Consider the following 26,821-nt stretch of genomic DNA (forward strand, 5'->3'; position numbering starts at 1 on the left):
GCAGAGTGTTAGTGACCTCACCTGTGTGGTTTGTGTCTGTACTGGTTAACATCATGAGCGTCGCTGCGTTGTCTCAGGTGCAGTCGATCGCAGAGAGGCTGATTGTGTTCCTGCTCAGTCAAGTGGTGGAGAGGTGTTTCCAGGAGGAGGCACTGTTCTTGCTGCATCCCCGCACAGAGAGACTTAAACTGCTGTGGAGTGAAGGAGAGGCGGTCGGCTTCTACTCCGTCAAACACAAAGGTACGATGACCTGAATGAACCTCCACGAGTTCTAACTTTAAACTCAACATGTGTTTAAGTTGACACATTTACACATCACAGCTATAAAACATGTCTGACGATGATTTCAGATTCTTTCTGCTGAGACACAGAAACATGGATGAGATCCTTTTCACAAAAGGCTGAAAGATCTACGTCACACGACTTAATCTGGATTTCGTTGGTGTGTGTGTGTGTGTGTGTGTGTGTGTGGGAGGGAGAGTGTGCTTTACAAAAGTCTGTCTCTCGGTGAGATAAAGACGTAGTCTTAAATCAGTGTGTCACACACACGTCTCTACGTCTGTACCTCTAAGACCTTACACTGTTCCTTTAACTCTCAGGTGTTCTGTGTGACGACTGGAGCGGCCGCTGTTACCTGCTTCCTGTTCTCGACACCGTGCTGGTGAGGCGGAGCCGTAGGAGGCGGGGCTTCGGCCTGAAGATGCTGCAGGATTTTTGCTCCTCCTTTGCCACAGAAGAGTTTGTTGGGCTCAGCACTCCGTTATCAGTTAGCATGTTAGCAGGTGAGCTGCTAACACACACACACACTCATGCACACTCTCTCCCCTGCAGCACACACACACAAACACAAACACTCTCCCACACACACACACACTCACATGCACTCTCCCAGCACACACACACCTCACATGCACACACTCTCACAGCACACACTCTCCCACACACACACTGTCCCACCTGCCTTGCAGCACACACACACCTACCTGGCAGCACCCCTGCACACCTCTCCACACCTGCCTTTACACTCTCCCCTGCACACCACGCACACTCTCCCACACACACACGCACACACTCTCCCACCACCCAGCACACTCTCCCACACACACACACACACACTCTCCTGCCAGCACACACACACTCTCACCTGCCTTACCTGCACACTCTTCCACACACTGCCACCTGCATACACACTCTCCCACACACCTGCCACACACACTCTCCCACACACACACACACACACACTTTCCACACACACACACACACACACACACTCTCACACTGCAGCTGCCTGCCTTTACACTCTCCACACACACACCCCCCACACACACACACTCTCCCACACACACACACACACACACACTCACACCTGCCTTACACACTCTCCCACACACACTCTCACACACACACACACACACACACACACACTCTCCCACACACACACACACTCTCACACTGCGCTTGCCTGCCTTTTACACTCTTCCACACACACACACACAAAATAAAGACAGTGAGATACAGATGTCTGTAATGGCGTATTTCCACCGGCTCTACTCACCACGCCACAGCGCGGTTTAAGTAGTGGGGCGATGCGAGGCGGTGGATAAGAGTGACCTCACACAACCACACGTTCACTGAGTTCTCTGATCTTTTGTCTCCCCCTGCTGGCTGAGTTCAGTGTGCAGGACGTTTCTGCAGCAGCATCACGAGCATCGGGAGCGTCTGTACGAGGTGGAGGCTCCAGGAGCCTGGAGCCAACGACGCAACATCTGGCTCAACATCCAGCTGAGAGACAGCAGCACGGGGGACACTGAGGACACCAGGGACACAGAGGACACCAGAGACACAGAGGACACGTAGCTCCTGCATATGATTTCATGTTTGTGGACACAATGTGAGAAGACACTGTCACAAACTGTCCTAATCTCAGTTTAAGACATTTTCATTTTCATGTTTGATCAAACGTGAGGACTAAGTCCTCGTCTGTTTTAAAGTAAAAAAATAAATCAGTTCAGACTCCTGAACACAGACTAAAGACACAGGAGACTAGAAACACAGGAGACTAGACACACAGGAGATTAGAGACACGGGAGACTAGAGACAGAGACTAGAGACTAAAGACACAGGGACTAGAGACTAAAGACACGGGATACTAGAGACAGAGACTAAAGACACAGAGACTAGAAACACAGAGACTAGAGACAGGAGACTAGAAACACAGGAGACTAGAGAGAAGAGACTAAAGACACCTGTGACTAAAGACACAGAGACTAAAGACACAGACTAGAACAGGAGACTAAAGACACAGAGACTAAAGACATAGACTAAAGACAGGGAGACTAAAGACACAGACTAGAGACAAATAAAGATAATCAGATATATATCTATAATATTTATCTGAATATATTTCAGTCATATACTGTATAGTGTACTTAATTCCCGCCCACGTCGGCACACGCCGTGTCAGCAGCAAGCGCACCTGTACTCCTCCACTCTGACGGAACAGGAAGTCGGGAAACGGGAGGAAGAAGAATCTCGGAAGTAAAAGAGACAAGTTTGTGAATGTTAAAAGAAAAATGAGCAGAATTTATGAAAACTCGTGTTTACAGAACAAACCCGTCCACAGTGACAAGTTCGAAGGCGTCTGGTCGCCATCTACGTACGAGAGGTAAATGAAAACGTGAACGTAAGTGTTTGATATGTAACACAGTTAAGATTAGTTTTAACGTTGGGATTTTTTGTTCTTATTACGCCGGTGTTCACATAAATGACTAATGAGTCGTTTTCCACGTTCCTCCGGGTGACGGCACCAAACCCCATGGAAAGAAATCTCACTTTTGTTTTCTCTCAAGCTTTTGAGCTGTTATTAGTCAACGTCACGGAGCGTGAACCACTGTGATTTTACAAGTAGGTGTTGATTGTTTATTCGGCATTAAAATGAATCCCCAACCTGCCCTAAAATTAAATCTTTATATAAAAAAAATACATTGATGTTTGTGCACTAATGTGTATAATTCAGCGACGCCTAGCGGTGAGGTGTAGACTTCACCGTAAAGTTAGAAACATTCAAAGGAACTTCTGTGATCAATAACTTATAGACATATTTCGAATACTAGCGGCTACAGCTTCATTTTCACCAGAGTCTTTGATCTCTACCGTGACGCCGCAGCGCAGGGACCGTCTACAAAGGGCAACGCCCGGGAAAACACATTTTAAAAAAATATTCACTATCTACACCATGAAACATCGTCGATCTCACGTTTCCTTTGGATGAGACGACACCGCTTAGCGTGAACGAATATGTCTCTTTTTTGTGAATATTTATCAGTAATAATTGTCAATACAACACCACTCAGTTTGATTAAATTTGTATAGTTATTGTGAATATAGTAACTGAAGTAATGATTTTCAATAGTTTCACAACACTGTATTATGGCGACGTTATCAAATAATTACTCAAATATATTTACAAAAAGGTCCAGAAGCACAGTATCAAACTGAGTGGTGTCTGATGAAGGTATTACATGTTTTTAAAATAGCTACTTTGTAGACGGTCCCTGCTGCAACAACCCAAAACACACAGGACAGAAAACACCAGAATATTCAGAAACTCAAGTTTGTCTATGGGAGCGCTTGTTCTCTTACAAAGACTTTACACGATCCAGACTTCTCAGGATCCAGACCTCACAGGATCCACACTTCACATGATCCTCAGAAATCATTAGAAACTGGATCATTTTGGTTTGTGGACAAAATCAAGACGTTTGAGAACTTGATCATTTCCAGTTTGACAAACACTGATCAATATTTTCACGCATTTTCTGAACCAAAGAACTCATGGATTAATGTAGAAAATAATCATCAGATGAATGGATGATGAAAATAAAGTTGACTATAAAATGACTGAATAATTTGTTACACATCACAATAATGAGAATATTTGACACAGGGGAGCTGGAGTTCTTCTGGAGGGAAAGGTGCTGGACGTCTCCAGACATGTGGTCAGCGATGTCAAAAACCACAAGGTAACACAACATAAACACCTCTTGCTTGTGTCCAGCTTATCTCCAGACTCTTGTCTCTCTTGGTTCTGGTCAGGTTCGCTTCTACGTTCTGTATGTCAAACCCAGCCGCGTCCATCAGAGGAAGTTTGATGACAGAGGAAATGAAATCGAGCCAAACTTCAGCGACACCAAGAAGGTCAACACAGGTCATCTCCTGTCATCCTACAGTGAGTCCAACAAAAACACGTCCACATGTGAAAACTGACGTGGTCTCTGGTCACTGACGTGGTCTCTGACGTGGTCTCTGTGTCTGAGCAGAAGTGGAAGCTAAGGGTCAGTCGGACCGTCTGTCTCACGAGCAGCTGTCAGCGATGGTGAACAAGGATGAGCTGGTGAAAATAACGGAGAAGCACCGACCCGCCGGTACCTGGGCCTTCTGGTTCCCAGAGACGGAGCTGGACAAAACAGAGCTGGAGACGGGACACGAGGTCCGGCTGAAGACCAGAGGAAACTGTCCCTTCATCTGTGAGTGTCGCCAAAAACACTTCGTACGAAATGCTGAGACCAGTTTCACGGTCGTCACGGTGATGAAGCGTTGTTATTCAGTAACCCCGCCCACTTTTAGACCAGTGCTGGTTCATTTTGTTCATTAAATCTTCACAGTCAATAACACACACACAGAAAATCAGTGATTTTAGCTGCTGGTCCTCTGCTGCCTCGTGTGTGTGTGAGTGTGTGTGTGGGAGAGTGAGTGGTTTACAAATGTCTGTCTCACAGTGAAATAAAGACGTCATGTCAGCAGCAGGGGGCGCTCACAGCACAGTGCTGATTGTGACTAAATCAAACTTCATTTCTTGCTTCATTATTATAATGTGGTCTTTTACTTTGAAAGTCTCCATTGCTAAAGTGGAGGGTGGCTCAGTGACCAGGTGTACCTTTACTGGAGATGAAAACGCTGGAGCTTCATGGACGGACAAGATCCTGGCCAACAAAGTCCACGCAGAAGACGCTGAGCGAGGAGGAGGAGGAGGAGCAGCAGCAGGAGGAGAAGGAGCTGATGAGGATGAATGGGTGAGGTCACTTTACAGATGTTTTTATTTTCTTTTATTTGTGTGTGAACATCATGAGCTCACACAACTATGCTAAGCTAACTGTTTTCTGGGGCTAATTCTAAGCTAACTGTTCTTCAGGGGACTGATGCTAAGCTGCTAACTGTTATAATAACTTATTTGATTTATAAGGCACTATTGTTAAGGGTATTGCTAAATTAACTACGCTCTTAATGCTAATGCTAAGCTAAGTAATCTCCTAGGGCCAATGTTAAGATAATTAATTTCTTGGAGCTAAGCTAAAATCTGTCCTGAGCCAATGTTAAGCTAACTACTTTCTTGGTGCTAAAGCTAAGCTAAGAGAGCTAGCTACTAAAGCTAAGCAATCTATGTCCGCAGTCCAGTGTGACAGTGAGTTATCAGGTTGTCACCTCGCTCTCTTTCTGCCCCGCCCTCTCTGGCTGCTTAGCCTGGTGTTAACATGTTAACACGGCTACTGTCCTCCATCTTTGATCTGCCTTTGATCCATCTTTGACTTGGCTCTGATCTGCCTTTGATCTATCGTTGACCTGGCTGTGATCTGCCTTTGATCCATCTTCTTCACTGAAGGTCATAAAACTTAATGTTTCTTGTCTTTGTTTCTCTCAGGACGAGTGAGGAAATCGTTTCCTGGCAGAACTGAACTGAACCTGAACTTGTGGCAGATCTCCAGTCTGTCTCTCTCTGTGTCTCTGTCCGTGTCTCTCCGTGTCGCTCTCTGAGTCTCTCCGTGTCTCTCTCTGTCTCTGTGTCTCTCTCTGTCTGTCTCTGTATCTGTCTGTCTGTCTGTGTCTGTGTCTGTGTCTCTCTGGTCTCTATGTCTGTCTGCCCTGTGTCTCTCTCGTGTCTGTGTCTCTCTGTGTGTCTGTGTCTCTCTCTGTGTCTCTCTCTGTGTCTCTCTGTGTCTGTCTCTGTGTCCTCATGGTTTAAAATCTTGCAGCAGGTTTGACTGTGATTCACTTTAAATTCACACATTTATATGAGATCAAATATAAATATTAAAAAGTCTGGTGGTCAGGTGACTGGTCAGGTGACTTTAAAGGTGTTTTGTGTTTGAAGTGACGATAAAATTTAGATAAGACTCATGTAATCCAATCTGTGTCACGTCTTTATGTCACTGTTAGACGTTTGTAAACCACTCACTCTCGCACACCAAACCTCATAGAGAAAACCAGTATTTTTTAATTCACTAAAATCAGACATTTGAACTTAGTGATGGAGGCAGCAGCGGATCAACAACTCCTGTGTGTGTGATGTTAAAATCACTGATTTTCTCTGAGGTTTGGTGTGGGAGAGTGAGTGGTTTACAAACGTCTGTCTCATAGTGAGATAAAGACGTGATCATGTGACATACATATCGTAGAAACTGACGTAGATTTTATTACACAAGTCCTTTCAGTCCCTCATACAACCTTCAAACGTGTTTTATCCTAATATTAAACAAACTAAAAGAGCTGTTTGTCAAACTGTATGTTATCTATAATGGGAGACTCATGTTATGACACTTTATAATAATAGGTAAATATCATGTATAATAGGTAAATATCATGTATGATAATAGGTAAAAATCATCTATGATAGGTAAATATCATGTATGATAATAGGTTAATATCACATATAATAATAGGTAAATATCATGTATAATAATAGGTTAATATCACATATAATAATTGGTTAATATGTTTAATAATGGTTAAATATCATTTATAATAAAAGGTAAATATCACCTATAATAATAGGTTAATGTTTAATAACGGGTGAATATCGCGTATGATAATAGGTAAATATCACGTATGATAATAGGTTAATATGTTTAATAATGGGTAAATATCACGTATGATAATAGGTTAGTATTACGTCTAATAAAAGGTAAATATCACATAATAGGTAAATATGTTTTATGTAAACATATTATTGACATAATAAATACTGAGATTATCATCCAATAACTATTATTACTTCCATCTTAAGTAACACGTTAACCATCTGCATCCTGATTTTCTCACGTTTGCTGTGATGACATCATCCCCATCACAGTGACATCATCATTTTTATTATTAAAAATAACATACAAAGGTTAATTTGTACATTTTGTGTGTAAACAGGTGAAATCAGCACTGAAAAAACATTTAAATTTCCACTCAATCATCAAGTGAATTTTTATAAAAAACTTTGAAACCAGCAAGAAAACATCTCTGCACTGTGGTACTACTTCTGACCACTAGATGGCACCAGAACTCACCACATGACACTCTCGCGTGACTCCTCATCTGTCCTTACATCTGTTACATTACATTACATTACATGTCATTTAGCAGACGCTTTTATCCAAAGCGACTTACAATGGAATTGAGTACAATCAGCGAGGGGTGGAATCGAACTTGCGACCATTGCGACAATGATGTTTTTCGCACATAGGGTACCGGTCTTAACCACTGAGCCACTCCACCCCTTACTTGTTACTAGATAAATGTCCATATTATTTCTTCAAGTAACTTTGTTATTTTACTAATTTCATTCAAATAGAAAAAAACACTTTGCTCATAGTTTTTAATATATTGCAATATACACTAATGTGTCTATTGTGCCTATATATATATATCTTTATATATATCTGTATATATATATATATATGTTTATATAGATATGTGTGTATATATATATATATATATATATATATATATATATATATATATATGTATACATTTATTCATATAGACCGATACAGATAGTACTGGTGTACTGATTGTAGAGGCTTGCACTTTCACATCAACAGTTGCCAGAGCCTGCTGTTGGTCCCCGTGATGACATTTTAGGAGTTTTGGAGACTTCTTTTAGCATCTTGCTGTCTGCTCTCGGGGTGAACTTGCTTGGATGGCCAGACCTGGGCATGTTGGCTGTTCTTTTGAATGTCCTCCACTTGTACACTATTTTCCGGACAGTGGAATGGCTGATTTCAAACTCTTTTGAGATCTTTTTAAATCCCTTACCAGACTCATATGCTGCAACAATCTTTTTTCTGAAGGCCTCAGACAGGTCTTTCGATCTCACCATGGTGTTCACGCTCACGTCAACAGTCAGGAGCACACCAAACTTAAATGTCTGAGGTTTAAATAGGGCAAGCCTCCTTCAAAATGTTGAGTAACAATGTTCCAATCATGTGCAATCATGTGATACACCTGTGTGTGATATCAGCCATTTTAACTGGGAAAAATGTGGGGGTGTCCTAATTTATTCCTCACCAGAAATTGCATGTTTATTTTATTACGTTTCACAGAAAGTTTTAAAAAGTATTTTCTTCTTCAGTTTTACTTGTTTAGTTATATTACTTGAATCTCTCATTATTGTTAAAATTGATATTAAATATCCATATGTCTAAATATGTTAAAAAACACATATGTTTTCATAGGGTGTCCTAACTTTTTCACATGACTGTATATCTATCTATCTGTATACGTGTATATATCTGGTATCAGCAGATTGTTGTTTTCAGCCTTGAGAATTAAACACATTTATATCATAGTTAATGTTAGTCATCGTAATGTTGTGTGTGTGTGTGTGTGTGTTGATGCTCAGAGCGGCCATTTTGAGTTGTGAACTGTGAGGGTATGAGTTAAAACCAGTGAATAACGTTGTCATCGTCGTTGACGTTAGCTTCGTGAAGCAATTTCTCGATCAAACCACTGGTGTACGATGTCTTTGTTGTCGTTCACCCACTGGATGTTGACTTGTGTTTGCTCGATGCTCTGCTCCGCCGCCCTGGTGGCCGACATCAGCTCGTAGTCACTGGCAAAACGCTGCAGCTACAGAAACAAAAACATTGTGTGTGAGTGTGTGAGAGAGAGACATCAACACATGATAAACCAATCACACGTCAGCATTTACCTCCTCCAGTTCAAACTGTGTGGAGAACCGGCTGGCCACGCCCACCACCAGCAATGCTGGGTTTCTGCAGGAAAGACGGTCAAAATATTAGGAACAGCTCACAACTACACTGATGAACAAGTGAGTGAATGAAGGACAAGACAAAGACGGGTGTGTGAATGTGTGAGTGAAGGACAGAAGACAAAGATGAGTGTTTACATGAGTGAACGAGTGAGTGAATTAAGGACAGAAGACAAAGACAAGTGTGCATGTGTGAGTGAATGAAGGACAGAAGACGGGTGTGTGCATGTGTGAGTGAATGAAGGACAGGAGACAGACAGGTATGTGAATGAAGGACAGAACAAAGCTGCATGTGTGGTGTGAAGGACAGAAGACAAAGATGGTGTGTGAATAAGTGAGTGGTGAATGAAGACAGAAGACAAAGACGGGTGTGTGCATGTGTGAGTGAGTGAAGGACAAGAGAGGAGTGGTGAATGAAGGACAGAAGACAAAAGGCGGTGTGTGTGAGTGGTGAGTGAATGAAGGACAGAAGACAAAGACAGGTGTGTGCAAGTGTGAAGGACAGAAGACGAGTGTGCATGTGTGAGTGAAGGACAGAAGACAAAGATGAGTATTACGTGTGTGAGCGAGTGAGTGAATGAAGGACAGAAGATAAAGGCGAGTGTGTGAGCGAGGTGTGTGAATGAGTGAGTGAAGGACAGAAGACAAAGGAGGTGTGCATGTGTGGTGAATGAATGAATGAGTGTTGTGAAAGACAGAAGACAGATGGGTGTGTGTGAGTGAATGAAGAACAGAAGACAAAAAGACATGTGAATGAGTGAGTGAATGAAGGACAAGAAGACAAAGATGGGTGTGTGCATGTGTGAATGAAGGACAGAAGAAATGAGTGAATGAAGGACAGAAGACAAAAGACAGGTGTGTGAATGAGTGAGTGAGTGAGTGAATGAAATGGACAGAAGACAAAGATAGATTAGCGTGCATGTGAGTGAATGAGGACAGAGACAAAAACGGGTCTGTGAGTGAGTGAATGAAGGACAGCAACAAAGGCAGGTGTGAATGTGTGAAGCGAATGAAGGACAGAGACAAAGATGGTGTGTGAGTGAGTGAATGAAGGACAGAAGACAAAGATGAGTGTGTGAATGATGAGGACAGAAGAACAAGATGGGTGTGTGTATGTGTGAGTGAGTGAATGAAGGACAGAGACAAAGAGACAGGTGTGTGAATGAAGGACAGAGACAAAGGCGGGTGTCTGCATGTGTGAGTGAGTGAGTGAGTGAGTGAATGTAGGACAGGAGACAAAGAGGGCGTGTAAATGAGTGAGTGAGTGAATGAAGGACAGAAGACAAAAGGGTGTGCATGTGTGATAAAATGAGTGAGAAGGACAAAAAGACAAAGATGGGTGTGTGAGTGTGAAGGACAGAAGACAAAGACAGGTGTGCATGTGTGAGTGAATGAATGAGTGAGTGGTGAAGGACAAAAGACAAAGATGGGTGTCTGAGTGAATGAAGGACAGAAGACAAAGATGGGTGTGCATGTGTGAGTGAATGAATGAGTGAGTGAGTGAAGGACAAAAGATGGGTGTCTGAGTGAATGAAGGACAGAGAGAAAGATAGGTGTGTGTGCATGTGTGAGTGAATGGCGGACAGGAGACAAAGGGGTGTGCAGTGAGTGAATGAAAGACAGAAGACAAAGGCGGGTGTGTGCATGTGTGAGTGAGTGAGTGAATGAAGGACAGAAGACAAAGACAGGTGTGTGCATGTGTGTGAAGGACAGAAGAAAATACAAGTGTGCATGTGTGAGTGAAGGACAGAGACAAAGATGAGTGTGCATGTGTGAGTGAATGAATGAATGAGTGTTGTGAAAGACAGAAGATAGATGGGTGTGTGAGTGAATGAAGGACAGAAGACACAAGAACGGGTGAGTGAGTGAATGAAGGACAGAAGAAAAAGATAGGTATGTGAATAAATGAGTGAGTGAATGAAGGGCGGGGAACAAAAAGCGTGTGTGTCTTGAGTAGGTGAATGACGGACAGAAGACAAAGACGGGTGTGTGAATGAGTGAGTGAGTGAATGAAGGACAGAAGACAAAAGCGGGTGTGTGAATGGTGAGTGAATGAAGGACAGAGACAAAAATGTGTGAGTGTGAATGAAGGACAGCAGTGTGTGAATGTGTGAGTGAATGAAGGACAGAAGACAAAGATGGTGTGAGTGAAGTGAAGGGACAGAAGACAAAGATGAGTGTGTGAATGAATGAAGGACAGAAGAACAAGACGGGTGTGTGTATGTGTGAGTGAGTGAATGAAGGACAGGAGACAAAGACAGGTGTGTGAATGAAAGGACAGAAGACAAAGACGGGTGTCTGCATGTGTGTGGTGAATGTAGGACAGGAGACAAGAGCGGCCGTGTAAATGAGTGAGTGTGAATGAAGGACACAATGTGTGAATGGTAAGTGCGAGTGAATGAAGGACAGGAGACAAAGCGTGTGCGTGCATGTGTGAGTGAATGAAGGACAGAAGACAAAAACGGGTGTGTGAGTGAGTGAATGAAGGACAGCAGACAAAGACAGGTGTGTGAATGTGTGAGTGAATGAAGGACAGAAGACAAAGATGGGTGTGTGAGTGAGTGAATGAAGGACAGAAGACAAAGATGAGTGTGTGAATGAATGAAGGACAGAAGAACAAGACGGGTGTGTGTATGTGTGAGTGAGTGAATGAAGGACAGGAGACAAAGACAGGTGTGTGAATGAGTAAGTGAATGAAGGACAGAAGACAAAGACAGGTGTGTGAATGAAGGACAGAAGACAAAGACGGGTGTCTGCATGTGTGAGTGAGTGAATGTAGGACAGGAGACAAAGACGGCCGTGTAAATGAGTGAGTGAGTGAATGAAGGACACAAGACAAAGACGGGTGTGTGAATGAGTAAGTGAGCGAGTGAATGAAGGACAGGAGACAAAGACGTGTGTGGTGTTGTTTTAATCTCTTCTCAGATTAAGGGACTAAGAGTTTCCTTAAAAACTTGGCGACAGAACAGAAGGTGCGGCGGATGTTGGAGCTCTTGTGTTTCCACGTGGGCGAGTAGGAGAAGAACAGAGCTCCATTCTCCTCACACATGTTTTCATAGTAAGATGGAGGAGGAGGAGGAGGTGCAGCGCGGCTGTTTTCAGGATTCTGCAGATGTTCTTTCAAAATCCGGACGAGATGTTCCTCAAACTGTTGGTCTCCAGTGAACATGGCGTGAGCCAAACGCTCGGCAGAGAAGAACTCACGCACGAGCTGTCGGTAAACCTTTTTGTGGATTTTCTCCACTTTCTTTGGGAAAACGCGACTTAATCTCCCCACGGTCTTTTCTTCCAGACGTTCACACAGACGTCTCAGGTCGCTGATGAATAACTGAGGAGCTTCTCCTGCAGCTTTAGCGATGCACGAGAAGAGTCTCTGAAGAAAAGCAGCGATAAAGTAGCGGTCTCTGTGGAGCAGCTGCTCCTCACTGTACTGCAGATCCACATCCAGAGATCCACAACAGTCTGGACTGAAATCCTCCTCACACTCAGTCCGCGCCCAGTCCTGGTTCTCACTCAAGAATCCGGGAATGTTTGGATCCGCGTTCGTCCCCGGACAATCTTCTGCCTCACACTTCCTCGGTTCAGCTAAACGCAGAATTATCGCGAACCGCGTGATCAGACTTTGTGGATTCATTAAATGAACCGGCGGCTTTACGTCCAGTTTCCCTACCTGAGCGAGGAGAGCTAACGCGCCGTTCACTCGATTCGCGACTTCTGCTGCGATCAAACTCCGGATTCTGAACACACAGCCGGGTTGTGAGTGGAGTCCCAGCGCTGCCTTCAGGCCGTAGTCCACCGAGTTTCCCAGGCATTCTGCCATTTCCTCCTCCGTCACGTAAACATTCTCACCCCGGTTTAGCGAACCCACGGTGGAGACGAGCTTCGGCACCACATCCTCGATGATTTGATCACTGATCAGCTCGACCATCAAAGAAATCATTTCAGTCAGCAGGCGGACATTCTGTGGAGTCATATTATAGATCATGTTCTTCCTGTGTTCAGTGGACGGGTACGACTCAGCGATACACTGACTCAGCAGCTTTTCCATGGTGACGGGCAGGAACACAGGAATACTCCACTTCCTGCTGCTCAGCTCTTCCAGCTCTTCTTCAGCTGATGACCCTGAAGAAGGGGGGTTGCCCCCCGACAACTTCCTCTGTGACCTTGTCGCCATGACGACCTTTCTTCTCATTCTTCTTCTTGCTTTACTGCCCCCTGCTGTTCACTCTGTTCACTCATTACACACATCTGAACTAATGTGGCTAATATCAAAGGCACCTCTGGGACATCAAAGGTTAGGGAACGGTGAGGGAATATACAGCGTGTCCATAAAGTCTCTTTACAATTTAAGAATGTATTACAAAGTCAGTTGTTGAGAAATCTTAACAGATTTGTTCTTTGTAATCAGTGCATCAAAGTTTGTGTGTTTCAGGTTTCCTAAAATGAAACCCTAAAACATGGCTGCTCCTCAAGAGACGGCACAATGTGTATCATGGTTTATTATGGGATGTGCAGACTAGGTTGCCTCATCACCAAAACAAACTCGCCTGAGAAATTGTTCCAGCATGTTCTCTGCAAACTCAAGCGCCTGTAACAGTTGCACTTTGTAAGTTGTTGTGTTGAATCTTGTTCTTACAAGATCCTTATTTTCCTCACATGTTCTTGTGTTCCTCACATTAAATTACATATCATTTAGCAGACGCTTTTATCCAAAGCGACTTCCAATGATCCTCATACGTTCTTGTGTTCCTCACACGTTCTTGTGTTCCTCACACGTTCTTGTGTTCCTTACACATTTTATTTTCCTCGCGCGTTCTTGTTTTCCTCACACGTTCTTGTATTCCTCACAAATTCTTGTTTTCCTCACACGTTCTTGTTTTCCTCACATGTTCTCGGTCGCAGACTCCTCCCTTTATCCAACACTGTTCCCTGTCTCCATAAACTTCTTGTGCCATGCATGAATTGAAGGACGTGATGGTGGATCCCTTCCATTGAGTCCATTGAAAATGTATTAAAACCTGATAATGTAATAAAACCTGATAATGTAATAACTTCCCGATAATGTAATAAAGTGTATTTCCCAATAATGTAATACACTTTTTTTTACCAATAATGTAATAGAGTATTACATTAACGGGAGGTTATTACATTATCAGGTTAGCCTTAGTTTTCTGTCCAAAGCCGACATTTGTTCTGCAGATGTAGCTGCAGTTAAATGTTAGTGAGGACAATCATAGATACATTGTGTTAACAGATTTGTTCTTTGTAATCAGTTCATCAAAGTTTGTGTGTTTCAGGTTTCCTGTTAAATGAAACCCTAAAACATGGCTGCTCCTGGAAGGAAGGCATGTAGAACCTGATAATGTAATAAATCCCTGATAATGTGATACAAATTTGCACTTGAGTCCATTGAAAATGTAATAAAACATGTAATAACGTCCCGATAATGTGATAAAGTGCATTTTCCAATAATGTAATACACTTTTTATTACATTATCAGGTCAGCCTTCATTTCGCAGGTCCTGATAATGTAATAATTCCCCAATAATTTAACAGCAGACCACCCATTACTTGGGTTCAAGTGGTGATACCATGTAAGCAACGCAAGCTCGAGAGCTCTAGCGCCACCAACAGGATAAAGTTGGACATGCATGTATGTACATTAACTTTTGACTTGTTCAACCGTTTTTTACAAACAATGTATCACTGGAACCCTTAGGCCAAGCCGAGTTCAACGCATCCTTAATGTTTTTTCGGCCATATTGGATTTTCTGCCATCTTTGATTTGATCCATAACCTTTCAAAGCTTCTCTTGTCACACATTTTGTGTAATCTTCTCAAAACATCGTTCAGATGATCTTTAGACCATGCCACACGAATGCATTAAACATCTTGAAATTCAAAGGCGCTTGGCCGTGGCAGCCAATCAAACATGATGTTGAGGTCACCAAACAGGAAGTAAGCCAATTTCTCTGCAACCCTTTAACATATTTTAACCAAACTTGGTACATAGATTCATGACATCATCATTTGGTAACCTTTGACCTCTGGGGACGCTGTTTAAACTGTTTACTTAATTTCAACACACTTTCCATCACATAGGACAGTCTTGCCATCATTGCCTAGAGAGAAGCGGTCCCTATTCCTCCAGAATCTTACAGCAGCGTTGCGTTGCACTTTTGTTTGCATTTTAACAGGGATTTCAAACTTTCCTTGTAGTAACTTGGAGATGCTTTTGTATGTTTCATCATCCATTGGCTGGTGACCATAACCACAGCACATGGCTAGAGCCAGGAGCAAAATAATTTCAAGTTTAATTCTGTGAAAAGATATGTATCATATTAACTATCTAAAATTAGAATGCTGATATCTCCTCTTTTACTTATGGATGTGTGATTTCACTATATGCATGATTATTATTATAGTAAAAATTAAGGAAAGACAAGCATGGCTAGCATGGTTACTGTCCTGTTATTAGATGATGTAATACAAACCTTTTGAAATGTTCATGATCCAAGTGAGAAAATCTGTGTAGAATTAGCTTGGAGGTAGCTTTGTGGTAGAATAGAGCTGTAGAAAACCCTGGAGCTCCATCTAGTGGAGATATACTGAACTGGTGTATAATCCATAGAATAGAATCCAGAGCAAATAGACAATGTATTATGATTATATGATATGAAATAACTTCACTAATCAAAGCAACAAGATAGAGCTCCTCCCCCATCACACCTGCCCGCCGCTCTTGCCGTCATCAAACGCACAAGCATTTGAACTGGATGGAACATGCTAACATCAGTTTCATAATAAATAAGTAATAGATCGACTGTGATATGATCACACTCACTGTGATTATAATGCTATCATAGAGGTCAAAGGTCACCAAGTTATTCGTCCATCATCAGGGTGGAGGTCATAAGACTATGTGTCAAGTTTAGTTTGGATAAATAAAAACCTTGCAGATATGAGCTAACTTCCTGTTTCACCTCCCCCCAGAGGTCAAAGGTCACCAAATGATGATGTCATGAATCTATGTACCAAGTTTGGTTAAAATATGTTAAAGGGTTGCAGAGAAATTGGCTTACTTCCTGTTCGGTGACCTCAACGTAATGTTTCATTGGCTGCCACGGCCAAGTGCCTTTGAATTTCAAGATGTTGAATGCATTGGTGTGGCATGGTCTGAAGATCATCTGAACGATGTTTTGAGAAGATTACACAAATGTGTGACAAGAGAAGCCTTTGAAAGGTCATGGATCAAATCAAAGATGGCAGAAAATCCAATACGGGTGAAAATAACATTAAGGATGCGTTGAACTCGGCTGGGCCCAAGGGTTCCAGTGATACATTGTTTGTAAAAAACGGTTGAACAAGTCAAAAGTTAATGTACATACATGCATGTCCAACTTTGTCCTGTTGGTAGCACTAGAGCTCTCGAGCTTGCGTTGCTTACACAGTATCACCACTTGAACCCAAGTAACGGGTGGTCTGCTGTTAAATTATTGGGGAATTATTACATTATCAAGACCTGCGAAATGAAGGCTAACCTGATAATGTAATAACCTCCCGTTAATGTAATACTTTATTTCATTATTGGTAAAAACAGGAAACCTGAAACACACAAACTTTGATGAACTGATTACAAAGAACAAATCTGTTAACACAATGTATCTATGATTGTCCTCACTAACATTTAACTGCAGCTACATCTGCAGAACAAATGTCGGGTTTGGACAGAAAACCCCTCCCCTTTTCACTCACTAACTTCTCCCACATGTTGAAACCACTCCTCAGGTGTTGTTGATTCAGAAGAAGAAGAACACAAACATACCCCATTGAAACATATTCCCAGTTTGCTCTGATGAAGTTCCAGGCCAGCGCCTGCCCCACCACGTTCCTGGACACGAGGAATATCGTGGTATCAACGTCCATCAGGCGGATTTTGTCCGGGTTTAACGTGTACTCCAGGTATCTGTGAGACAAGGACGATGTCATGTGGGTGTGGTCTGGTCACACCTGTGTTCAGTGAGTGAGGTGGAGCATCACCTGTTGAGCAGCCAGATCTTCTTGGTGCAGGACAGAGCCTGACGCAGCTGCTCTTTCTCTGACGTATCTTCAGAACTCTCAAACCTCTGCCAGGCAAACTCCCACTCCGCTTTACCACCAGCGGCCACAGCATGGCAGTAGATCTCAGAGCGCAGGTTCGTGTGGATGCTGGATCACACAGACACACACACACACACACACACACACAGTGTTCATAGTTAGCATTACAGCTAGGTCAGCTCATCTAGTCCATTTGATACAGACGTTGATATTTCATACAGAATCACTGTGTAGTTCAGACACCAGCACAACACAAGAAGTATAGAGAAGTAAAGAGAAGTACAGAGAAGTACACAAGTACACAAGTACACAAGTACACAGAAGTACACAGAAGTAGAGAAGTACACACAAGTACACACAAGTACACAGAAGTAGAGAAGTACACAAGTACACAGAAGTAGAGAAGTGTTTAAAACCAAAGTGTTGTGACATAGCATCATCGTCACTCAAACTTCAAGAACTTCCTTCTCGTAACTGTGAAATTTACGAGAAAACAATAAACACAAAGTGATTTACGATCAGAGGACTTTGTCCTTTACACACTGGTGTGTGTGTGGAATGTGTGTGTCTGGTGTGTGAGCATCAGGAGACTTTCAGCAGCTCCCACATTTACATTTGTGAACAGCTGTGAACTGACAGTGAAATGACAGTTTTCGGCATGTTAACATATAGGATGTGTGTGGGAGCAGGAACTAAATACTTATCCACTCATGATTATACTTGTTGGTGTTGTTGTTCATCCACTCAGCAAACATCTTTGTTGCCATGGTTACACATTCTGGGAGTCCGTTAGAACACGCCACCTTTACGGCCAACATCTGGAGATGTCTTAGGATGAAGCACAAGAATTTCATTTTATACACAAACGTCAGAATTAGCATACATTAGCATACAATAGCATGTCTCCACCATCTCCTGAGTTTAAGTTAACGCTGCCAATCAAAGACAAATGATTTAAAAGTGAAGCCAAAACATCTGGAGTCATAAACCCTGCCCACTCAGATGAGACTCAAACAAAAAAATAAAGGGGCGGGACAATATGATTGGCAGCAATATGATTGGCAGCAATATGATCGAGCCTCGTTACCAACGGCAACCACATATATATGACATAAAGAGACTTAATTTAGAGTCTGCTACATTTTCTCACGTAGAATGTTTTTCTCAGGCTGTGACAGTAAATCTCTTCATCCAATCTGGAGGTAGAATTTTACAATGAGGCGGCCCCGTCTCCTCACCTCATTGTTGATGAAGAGGGAGGAGAATTCTAATGAGACAAACATTGCTGACAGCAGCTTCAGTTCTGCAGTTTTTTTAATCTACTTCTGACTGTTGAAGAACAGACTCCGCCCAACAAGAGCAGTCACATGATTTGTGTTCCTTACTGTAACGAATGGTCTTCAGGAACCCGCGAGTGGTCGGTGTAGTTTCTGAAGAAGTTGTACAGGCCTTTGACCTGTTGACGGAGGTACGCCTGCAGGGGGAGACAGTGAGACAGCACAGTTCATCATCACCATCACCATCATCATCATCACCCTCATCGTCATCATGATCATCAGCATGATCATCATCATCATCATGATCATCACATAATCATGATCATCATCACCATCATCCTCAAGATCATCATCATCACCATCATCATGATCATCATCACCATCACCATCACCATCATCATCATCATCATGGTCTCCATCATCATGAGCATAATCATCATCATCCTCATCATCATGATCACCATCACCATAAGTAACACCAAAGTGTTACCTGCATGGGTCCGTACACCTCAGAACGGTCAAACATGTGGACAAAGTAGTCCAAGTTGCTCATGGCCGTCTTCCAGGGAAGAAGCGATGTCTCGTTACGCAGGAAACGCGTAGAATTCAGAGCCAGAGTCACGTTAACAAGTTTAGCCCTGAAGAAAAGGAGAGAATATACTGTCTTTGTTGCTACAACGTCTCTACGAAATAAAAGCACTTGAACACGTCAACTTCCTGCTCTTCTTGGTTCCTTCATCTTTGTGCTTGAACAGGATCAAAGTCGTTACCTCGCCAAGTTAAAGGCGTCATCGACAAGCTGCCATCTGTTCATCAGTGGGATCCGCTGAAAGAAAAGAATATTAAATATTATATTAAAATGACACCATGTGAGAGCATATGGCATAAAATATCTTCTATTTCTCAGTTGGACTCAGTTGTGTTATTTGCTGAGTCATCCTTTGGCTTCAAACTCACTTGTGGCTCAGTTTCCAGCTGAGTCAGGAGGAAGTCCCAGTTCTCCAGGTTGTAATTAACTCTGTAGAATCCCGTGCAGTTGATGTTGGCCAGGATCCACTCTCCGTTCTTGGAAATGAATTCTTCTTCTCTCACTGTGGAAAAGTTCAATTAAAACAAATCCTGTTTTCTCCACAGGGAAAGTTTTATCATGAACGTTAGTTTTGTTCTCGTACCTTTGGCACTGGTCTCCAACAAAAAAGGACGAAACACAGAGGAATTGGACATGGACGTGATGGGGACAGACCACCAAACACTGAATGCACAGAGAGACAATTAAAAAACTAAATTCTATCTTCAAAAATTCAAAACAACAAAGTAACGAAAACCGTTTCCGTGTTTGTTCAAATCAGCAAAGACATTGTTACGTTGTCACTCAATCATCTCTGTGACTGCCTGTGACTGTCTGTGACTCTGTGACTGTCTGAGACTCTGAGACTGTCTGTGACTGTGACTGGCTGAGACTCTGAGACTGTCTGTGACTGTGACTCTGTGACTGTCTGAGACTCTGAGACTGTCTGTGACTCTGCCTGTGACTCTGTGACTGTCTGAGACTGTGACTCTGTCTGTGACTATGTTACTCTGTCTGTGACTCTGTGACTGTCTGTGACTCTGTGACTGTCTGAGACTGTGACTCTGTCTGTGACTATGTTACTCTGTCTGTGACTCTGTGACTGTCTGTCACTCTGTCTGTGACTGTCTGAGACTGTTACTCTGTCTGTGACTCTGTAAATGTCAGTGACTCTGTCTGTGACTCTGTCTGTGACTCTGTCTGTGACTCTGTCTGTGACTCTGTGACTCTGTGACTGTCTGAGACTGTGACTCTGTGACTGTCTGTGACTCTGTCTGTGACTCTGTGACTGTCTGAGACTCTGTGACTGTCTGTGACTCTGTGACTGTCTGAGAATGTCTGAGACTCTGTGTGAGACTGCCTGTGACTGTCTGTGACTCTGTCTGCTACTCTGTCTGTGACTCTGTCTGAGACTCTGTGACTGTCTGTGACTCTGTGACTGTCTGAGAATGTCTGAGACTCTGTGACTGTCTGAGACTGCCTGTGACTGTCTGTGACTCTGTCTGCTACTCTGTCTGTGACTCTGTCTGTGACTCTGTCTGAGACTCTGTGACTGTCTGGACTGTCTGTGACTGTCTGTGACTCTGTCTAAGACTCTGTCTAAGACTCTGTCTGAGACTCTGTGACTGTCTGAGACTGTCTGTGACTCTGTCTGAGACTCTGTCTGAGACTGTCTGAGACTCTGTCTGAGACTGTCTGAGACTCTGTGACTGTCTGTGACTCTGTCTGTGACTCTGTCTGTGACATTGTTACATTGTCACTGTCAATCATCCCGATCAGAACAGGAAGTGACATCACACCTAGTTACGTACGTTCCAGTTTCATCAGAAGTCAGGTGACGTTAGCGTTATAACAAGTTCATTTGTGTCATCAGACGGGGGCAGCACTGTGTGTGCGACACATAAAAACAGTTCATCTGTATCTTCTGCGCCATCTTGCAGTGTGAACTTTAGGCCTTGAGTGAGTCTCTGACTTCAGGGGGCGCTACAGCTGAAACTGAACACTCAGTTCTTGGAAATGACGATCTTTGAGTTCAACTGGAACACAAACTTTTCCAGTTTTTCCACTCAGAAGCCAGAACTTCCTCTCTGCTCATGAGGTGAGGCAGGTTTATGGTGAATCAATGCCCCGCCCCCTGTGGTCCTTACTTGGATTGGGAGGAGTCATTGTAGAGGAAGCGCTTCTGGTAAAATTCTCCAGTGGTGGTGTCGATGGTGATGACAGGAAAACCACTTTGTTTGGTCCATGAGTCCATCACCATAGCAACATCAATGTCAGTGTTCTTAGGCAACACCTGAAAGCACACACACACACCTGATCACCAGTGATGATTCAGGCTTTAAAATCAGGATTAGACCAAGTGAAAACCAGACCTGTTGGATGGTTCTCCACAGGTCGTTCTGGTCGGCGCTTTTGTACTTAAAGTCTTTCAGGTACATCTGAAATACAAGAGAGTTAGAGGTCCAGTTACACACACACTCACTCACTCTCTCTCAAACCAAAGCTCACAGAGTAAATCAGTGATTTTAGCTGCTGGTCCTCTGCTGCCTCGTGTGGTCACTTTGTGTCACTGTGGTCAATCTGAATGTTAGATGTCAAACACTGAAGTGACAAAATAAGACATTTGAACTTAGTGATGGAGGCAGCAGTGTGTGTGTGTGGGAGAGTGAGTGGTTTACAAACGTCTGTCTCACAGTGATCATGTGACGTAGACATCAGAGACTTGTCACTGTGACTCTGTCTGTGTCTCTGTGACTCTGTCTGTGACTCTGTCTGTGACTCTGTGACTCTTTGTGACTCTGTCTGTGTCTCTGTCTGTGTTTCTGTCTGTGACTCTGTCTGTGTCTCTGTCTGTGACTCTGTCTGTGTTTCTGTCTGTGACTCTGTCTGTGTCTCTGTCTGTGACTCTGTCTGTGACTCTGTCTGTGAAACTGTTTGTGTTTCTGTCTGTGACTCTGCCTGTGACACTGCCTGTGTTTCTGTCTGTGTTTCTGTCTGTGTTTCTGTCTGTGACTCTGTCTGTGTCTCTGTGACTGTCTGTGTCTCTGTAACTCTGTCTGTGACTCCGTCTGTGTCTGTGAAGCGCTGTGTCTGTAACTTCTCTAAATTATGAATAATTGACTTTTGACCGTTCTGTCTGCTGTTTGTTTTCAAGAGAGGCTCCGCCCCCACAGCAGAGGCTCCGCCCCCACAGAACCACTCACGTTGACCCCTTTTTTGAAATCAATTTCTCCCACGATGTTAGAGAGCATTCTCAGCACCAGTGCCCCCTACAGAGTAAACACATGTTTGTCAAGTAAACTTTCTGCTCATGGAGTCACATGACACACACTGTTGTCATGGTAACAACCTTTACCTTTTTGTAGGTGATTACATCAAACATCTGCTGGATCTCATCTGCAGTCTGGACCTGGTCCTGAGGAGGGACGAGAGGACGAGACGAGGCCAGAGCGTCCGCCATGAACGCCGCTTCAAAGTCATGGATGAGGTTCATCTCGATCTGCAGGACACACACAAGGACACACACAAGGACACGCACAAGGACACGCACAAGAACACACACAAGGACACACATGAAGAGGACACACAAGGACGAACAAGGAGGAAATACACAAGGACACCCGTTAGACCCATGGTTCCCAACCTGGGATCCAAGCCCCCCTTAGGGGGACGCCAGAGATCACATGGGGGGGCTTCAAAGAAAAAAGGTTGGGAACCACTGTGACGATTCATGTGGTTCTTCATGTTCTGCTTGTGAGTCTGCGTGAACCTTTGGATTTCCTGAAAGTCTGAGCCTTTAATGTAAAACAGCTTCTTGTGAGGTGACAGAGGTCATAGAGGTGACAGAGGTCATAGAGGTCATACAGGTGACAGAAGTCACAGAGGTCATAGAGGTCACAGAGGTGACAGGAGTCACAGAGGTCATAGAGGTCACAGAGGTGACAGAGGTCATAGAGTTGTCAGAGGTCATAGAGGTGACAGGTCACAGAGGTGACATAGGTCATAGAGGTGACAGAGGTCATAGAGGTCACAGAGGTGACAGAGGTCATAGAGGTCACAGAGGTCACAGTGACCTTGACATTTGATAAAAATCCTGTGAAGTTTCTTGAAAAGTGTCAGATGATATTTTGGAATGATGTCTTTCAAGAAGTTGAACAAACGTCACCAAAATCCAACCAGTTCACTTGAGTCCACCAAGGTTTGTCCCATGTTTGAAGACTAAGATCTAGACTCACTGCTCTGAAGGAAGGTTCCACGTGATCCACCGCTAAGTTGGATATGTAGGTAGAAAATCCCTCCTTCAGCCAAAGTTCATTCCACCATTTCATTGTCACCAGATTTCCAAACCACTGTGGAGGAGACGAGGAGGAACATCAACCTGGTCCTGCAGAGACTCACACACATGTTTGTTTCTCTCGTACCTGATGAGCCAGTTCATGTGCGATGATGTCGGCGATATTTTCCTTGAGCAACAGTGAGGACACGCCTTCCTCGTAGAGCACCTCTCCTTCCTGATACGTCACCAGTCCCCAGTTCTCCATCCCAGCAGGATCTAAGTCTGGCAGGGCCACCTGGTCTGGAGTGGTTTATTAAAATGGGAGAGTGTGTTTGTCTGTGTGTCTCTGTGTGTGTGTCTGTGGCAGAGTGAGTGTGTGTCTGTCTGTGGACTTCGGTGTGGGAGTTGTGTCTGTGTGGATGATGAATGAATGAGTGTCAACGTGTGAATTCTTACCCAGCTTTGGTAAAGAGTAACCGATCTCAAAATATTCCTCGTAGAAGGAGAGAATCTTTCCTGTGATGTTGGCGGCGTAGTGGGTGTGTCCCGCTGCCGTAGCCTCGGGACGAGCAAACGTCTGAGGGAGAGAGTCACAGATGTTCTTTATTATTATTATTATTATTATTATTGTTCTACACTTTTTATCTTATAAAAACATACAGACGTTTTTATAAGATAAACAACTTTAACAAAGCGTCATAAATCAGCTGCAGGAGTGAAGTTGACGACCTGCGAACTGGAATTAGCTAGCTTAGCATTAGCATCAGGAGCTTGTGTTTACTCACAGAGAACAGAAATAATCACAGTGTGAATAATGAAAACATGAAAAATCACTTTTCATCTGTTGTGAACGAGTTCTGACACTTATGACATCGTCAGCTGATGTAGGCTAATGTTAGCTGATGTCACCTGATGTTAGCTGACATTAGCTAGAACAGCTCTGAACTCTGTGACTTGTGAGCGTCATTCACACATCAAACATTTTAAGGCAACATTTAATATGAAATGTGTGGGGAAGAAGTTTAAAGGTCAAAATCACGTACTCTTATTGTGACAGAGTCATGTGAAGATTCAGTGGCCGTAAAGTCGGACACGACGAAGGCAAACAGGTATGTGGACATCCTGGGCGTGGTTTCAAAGATCGTGTATTTCCACTCTTCATCTATGAAATCTGTCTCTGAGAGAAAAGAAGAATGTGTTGAAGGTGTCGTTGACTTCACAAACACGGCTTCATCACTTCTTCACTTACTCATTCTGTTGTTTCCCAGAGCCATGGTGTCTTTTCTGTGGATGATGGTCACTTCAAACACAGCCTTCAGGTCCGGTTCATCCAGACAAGGGAACACGTGCCGGGCAAACGTCGGCTCCATTTGGGTGGCGGCGATGAATCTGAAGAAGTTCCATCATCGTCACACACGTGAGGTCAACACACACAACATCAGTAACGCGACGTCAGGAACACAAGCGACGTCAGGAACACAAGCAATGTCAGGAACGTGACGTCAGGAACACACACGACTTAAGGAACGTGAGGTCAGGAACACATGTGACGTCAGGAACACAAGCGACGTCAGGAACACAAGCAATGTCAGGAGCGTGGCGTCAGGAACACAAGCAGCGTCAGGAACACAAGCAATGTCGGGAGCGTGGCGTCAGGAACACAAGTGGCGTCAGGAACACAAGTGGCGTCGGAACACAAGTGGCGTTAGGAACACAAGCAATGTCAGGAACGTGACGTCAGGAACACAAGTGACGTCAGGAACACAAGTGACGTCAGGAACACAAGTGACGTTAGGAACACAAGCAATGTCAGGAACACACACGACGTCAGGAACACAAGCAACATCAGGAACACAAGCAACATCAGGAACGCAACACCAGGAATGTGACGTCAGGAATGCGACTTCAGGATTAACGCGACGACAGGATTAACACGACGTCAGGATTAACACGATGTCAGGATTATGGCAACGTCAGGATTTTAACGCAACGCCAGGAACACGCGTGACACCAGGAATGCACGCGACGTCAGTATTAATGCGACGTCAGTATTAACGCGACATCAGGATTAACGCGGCGCCAGGAACACATGCAGCGTCAGGAACACTCTTAGTACGTAGGTACACACATATACATGTATACGTGTATGTGTGTGTGTGAACCTCAGAGGAGTTTCACATTTGGACCCTGGCTACTGTAGACCTTTAAAATGGTAAGTTCTAGTCTTGACACTAAAAGCTGCTTTACACTACAGTTTTGCCATTCACATCCATTCACACACATTCACCCCTTTACACGCTGCCAGAAAACAGAAATGTTTGTTTTAATTAAGAATGATTTTTAAGAATGATTTTTATGTTCTGTATGTTTGTTACCTTTCAGTGTTGGAATCCCTGTGGTGGGCGGCACCTCCGTGGTTGTACATGCTCAGGTAAAAGCCTTCCAGATATGGCGACATGACGCCTTCAAACTTCAGAGACAAACTGTAGTTTTCTCCCACCTTTAACTCCTCACTCAGCTGGATCTCCAGAAACTCACTCAGCTCTTCATCATAACTTGTGCTGCACTCGATGGTCTCCTTGGTGTTTATATTCTTCACCACAGCGCCCCACACTGTCAGCTCGCGGATGTGCAGGTGGACGGTGCTGGTAGCCTGGACACATTCAAAGTAAACGGTGGAGTTTCCCGTGAAGAACATCGTCTGGTTGGAAGCAGTGACGTTCTCCGGCTCCATGATTTGGTTGTAGAAGTATGTTTTGAGGGAGACCTGGTAACGCTCGGGTATGATGCTCCTTGGCAGCCGCGTGGCGAGCGGTGGCACTGTGGTGCTTGGTGGGAAGGTTGGACGGGGCGTCGGGTTCATGGTTGAGGTCTGGATTTGGTAAAAAATGACCATTGTGATGATGGCGGTGATGATGGAGATGACCAGAACAATGAAGACAGACGCGAAAAACTTGGACTTGTGGGAATTCTTCGGCATGGTGGCGTCCTTCACTCAGCGGGTCTGAGGACTCTGAGTTTGACGAGTCTCTGGTCTTGACGAGTCTCTGGTCTTGAGGCGTCTCTGGTCTTGATGAGACTCTGTGTTAGTTCTCCTGCAGAAACAGGCAGTGACTGATCTGAGCTGGTGGATCCACCTCCCTCATAAACAGGGTTTGGCTCGATGAGTTCAGGGTCGACTCAGATTAAACATTAACTCGTCCAATGAGGAAGAGGAAAGAGTCCGAGGGTGATGTCGTAAACGTTCAGTCGGACTGAGCTCCACAACATCTGGACATGGTTAGCGTGTCTTTACGGCTAATTCGGGGACGAAGGACCTGGAGGACCCGTCATCCTCCCTCACTCACTCACTCACTCAGCTGGTTCTGGACAAACCTGCGGCACTGATGGGAATTCAGCCGCTGTGAAACTAACTCCCAACAAATGAGAAGCACATGAGGGGTGGGAAAAGCAGAGGAGTCAGAACATGGAGCGATTTGGGAAATCAGTGATTTGGCTGGAAAGTCCCAGACTTCCGGGAACCACACACACACACACGCAAACCTGTTTTTATCTGTCAGGACACA

General features: G+C 43.9%; 3 protein-coding genes across 3 annotated transcripts; 2 read left to right on the forward strand and 1 right to left on the reverse strand.

Moving 5' to 3' along the window:
- Nucleotides 1-31: 31 nt before the first annotated feature.
- On the forward strand, nt 32-2,021 carry LOC122762704 (protein FAM169B-like). Its single transcript, XM_044017899.1, has 3 exons — nt 32-240; nt 600-782; nt 1,676-2,021. Exons 1-3 carry the CDS (start codon nt 54-56, stop codon nt 1,855-1,857), a joined length of 552 nt encoding a protein of 183 aa, XP_043873834.1. The 5' UTR covers nt 32-53; the 3' UTR covers nt 1,858-2,021.
- Nucleotides 2,022-2,324: 303 nt separating this feature from the next.
- Nucleotides 2,325-5,798, forward strand: LOC122762703 (arpin-like). Its single transcript, XM_044017898.1, has 6 exons — nt 2,325-2,665; nt 3,947-4,022; nt 4,096-4,228; nt 4,320-4,526; nt 4,894-5,072; nt 5,699-5,798. Exons 1-6 carry the CDS (start codon nt 2,574-2,576, stop codon nt 5,705-5,707), a joined length of 696 nt encoding a protein of 231 aa, XP_043873833.1. The 5' UTR covers nt 2,325-2,573; the 3' UTR covers nt 5,708-5,798.
- Nucleotides 5,799-8,634: 2,836 nt separating this feature from the next.
- LOC122762705 (aminopeptidase N-like) lies at nt 8,635-26,381 on the reverse strand. The gene is made up of 20 exons (XM_044017900.1): nt 25,631-26,381; nt 24,505-24,644; nt 24,299-24,432; nt 23,712-23,832; nt 23,401-23,555; nt 23,215-23,328; nt 22,335-22,478; nt 22,183-22,248; nt 21,352-21,417; nt 21,127-21,272; nt 19,584-19,663; nt 19,369-19,502; nt 19,182-19,237; nt 18,902-19,049; nt 18,520-18,608; nt 17,855-17,962; nt 17,075-17,242; nt 16,860-17,000; nt 8,975-9,038; nt 8,635-8,892 (listed from the first exon to the last, which is right to left on the reverse strand). The coding sequence occupies exons 1-20, from the start codon at nt 26,233-26,235 to the stop codon at nt 8,740-8,742; spliced, it is 2,832 nt and encodes a 943-aa protein (XP_043873835.1). The 5' UTR covers nt 26,236-26,381; the 3' UTR covers nt 8,635-8,739.
- Nucleotides 26,382-26,821: the final 440 nt, after the last annotated feature.

This window comes from Solea senegalensis, unplaced genomic scaffold (assembly GCF_019176455.1).
Source record: "Solea senegalensis isolate Sse05_10M unplaced genomic scaffold, IFAPA_SoseM_1 scf7180000015996, whole genome shotgun sequence".
In the NCBI taxonomy this organism is placed as follows: Eukaryota; Metazoa; Chordata; class Actinopteri; order Pleuronectiformes; family Soleidae; genus Solea; species Solea senegalensis.

Bases quoted from the DNA above. Each gene is read 5' to 3' on its own strand.
- LOC122762704 (XM_044017899.1), top strand. From the start codon at position 54: ATGAGCGTCGCTGCGTTGTCTCAGGTGCAGTCGATCGCAGAGAGGCTG. The intron at 241-599 runs GTACGATGACCT...TTTAACTCTCAG, and splicing joins CTACTCCGTCAAACACAAAG to GTGTTCTGTGTGACGACTGG. The intron at 783-1,675 runs GTGAGCTGCTAA...GGCTGAGTTCAG, and splicing joins ATCAGTTAGCATGTTAGCAG to TGTGCAGGACGTTTCTGCAG.
- LOC122762703 (XM_044017898.1), top strand. From the start codon at position 2,574: ATGAGCAGAATTTATGAAAACTCGTGTTTACAGAACAAACCCGTCCAC. The intron at 2,666-3,946 runs GTAAATGAAAAC...TATTTGACACAG, and splicing joins TCGCCATCTACGTACGAGAG to GGGAGCTGGAGTTCTTCTGG. The intron at 4,229-4,319 runs GTGAGTCCAACA...GTGTCTGAGCAG, and splicing joins TCATCTCCTGTCATCCTACA to AAGTGGAAGCTAAGGGTCAG.
- LOC122762705 (XM_044017900.1), bottom strand. From the start codon at position 26,235: ATGCCGAAGAATTCCCACAAGTCCAAGTTTTTCGCGTCTGTCTTCATT. The intron at 17,963-18,519 runs GTAAGGAACACA...CTTCATCCTAAG, and splicing joins CCTGAAGACCATTCGTTACA to ACATCTCCAGATGTTGGCCG. The intron at 8,893-8,974 runs GTAAATGCTGAC...TTGTTTCTGTAG, and splicing joins CACAGTTTGAACTGGAGGAG to CTGCAGCGTTTTGCCAGTGA.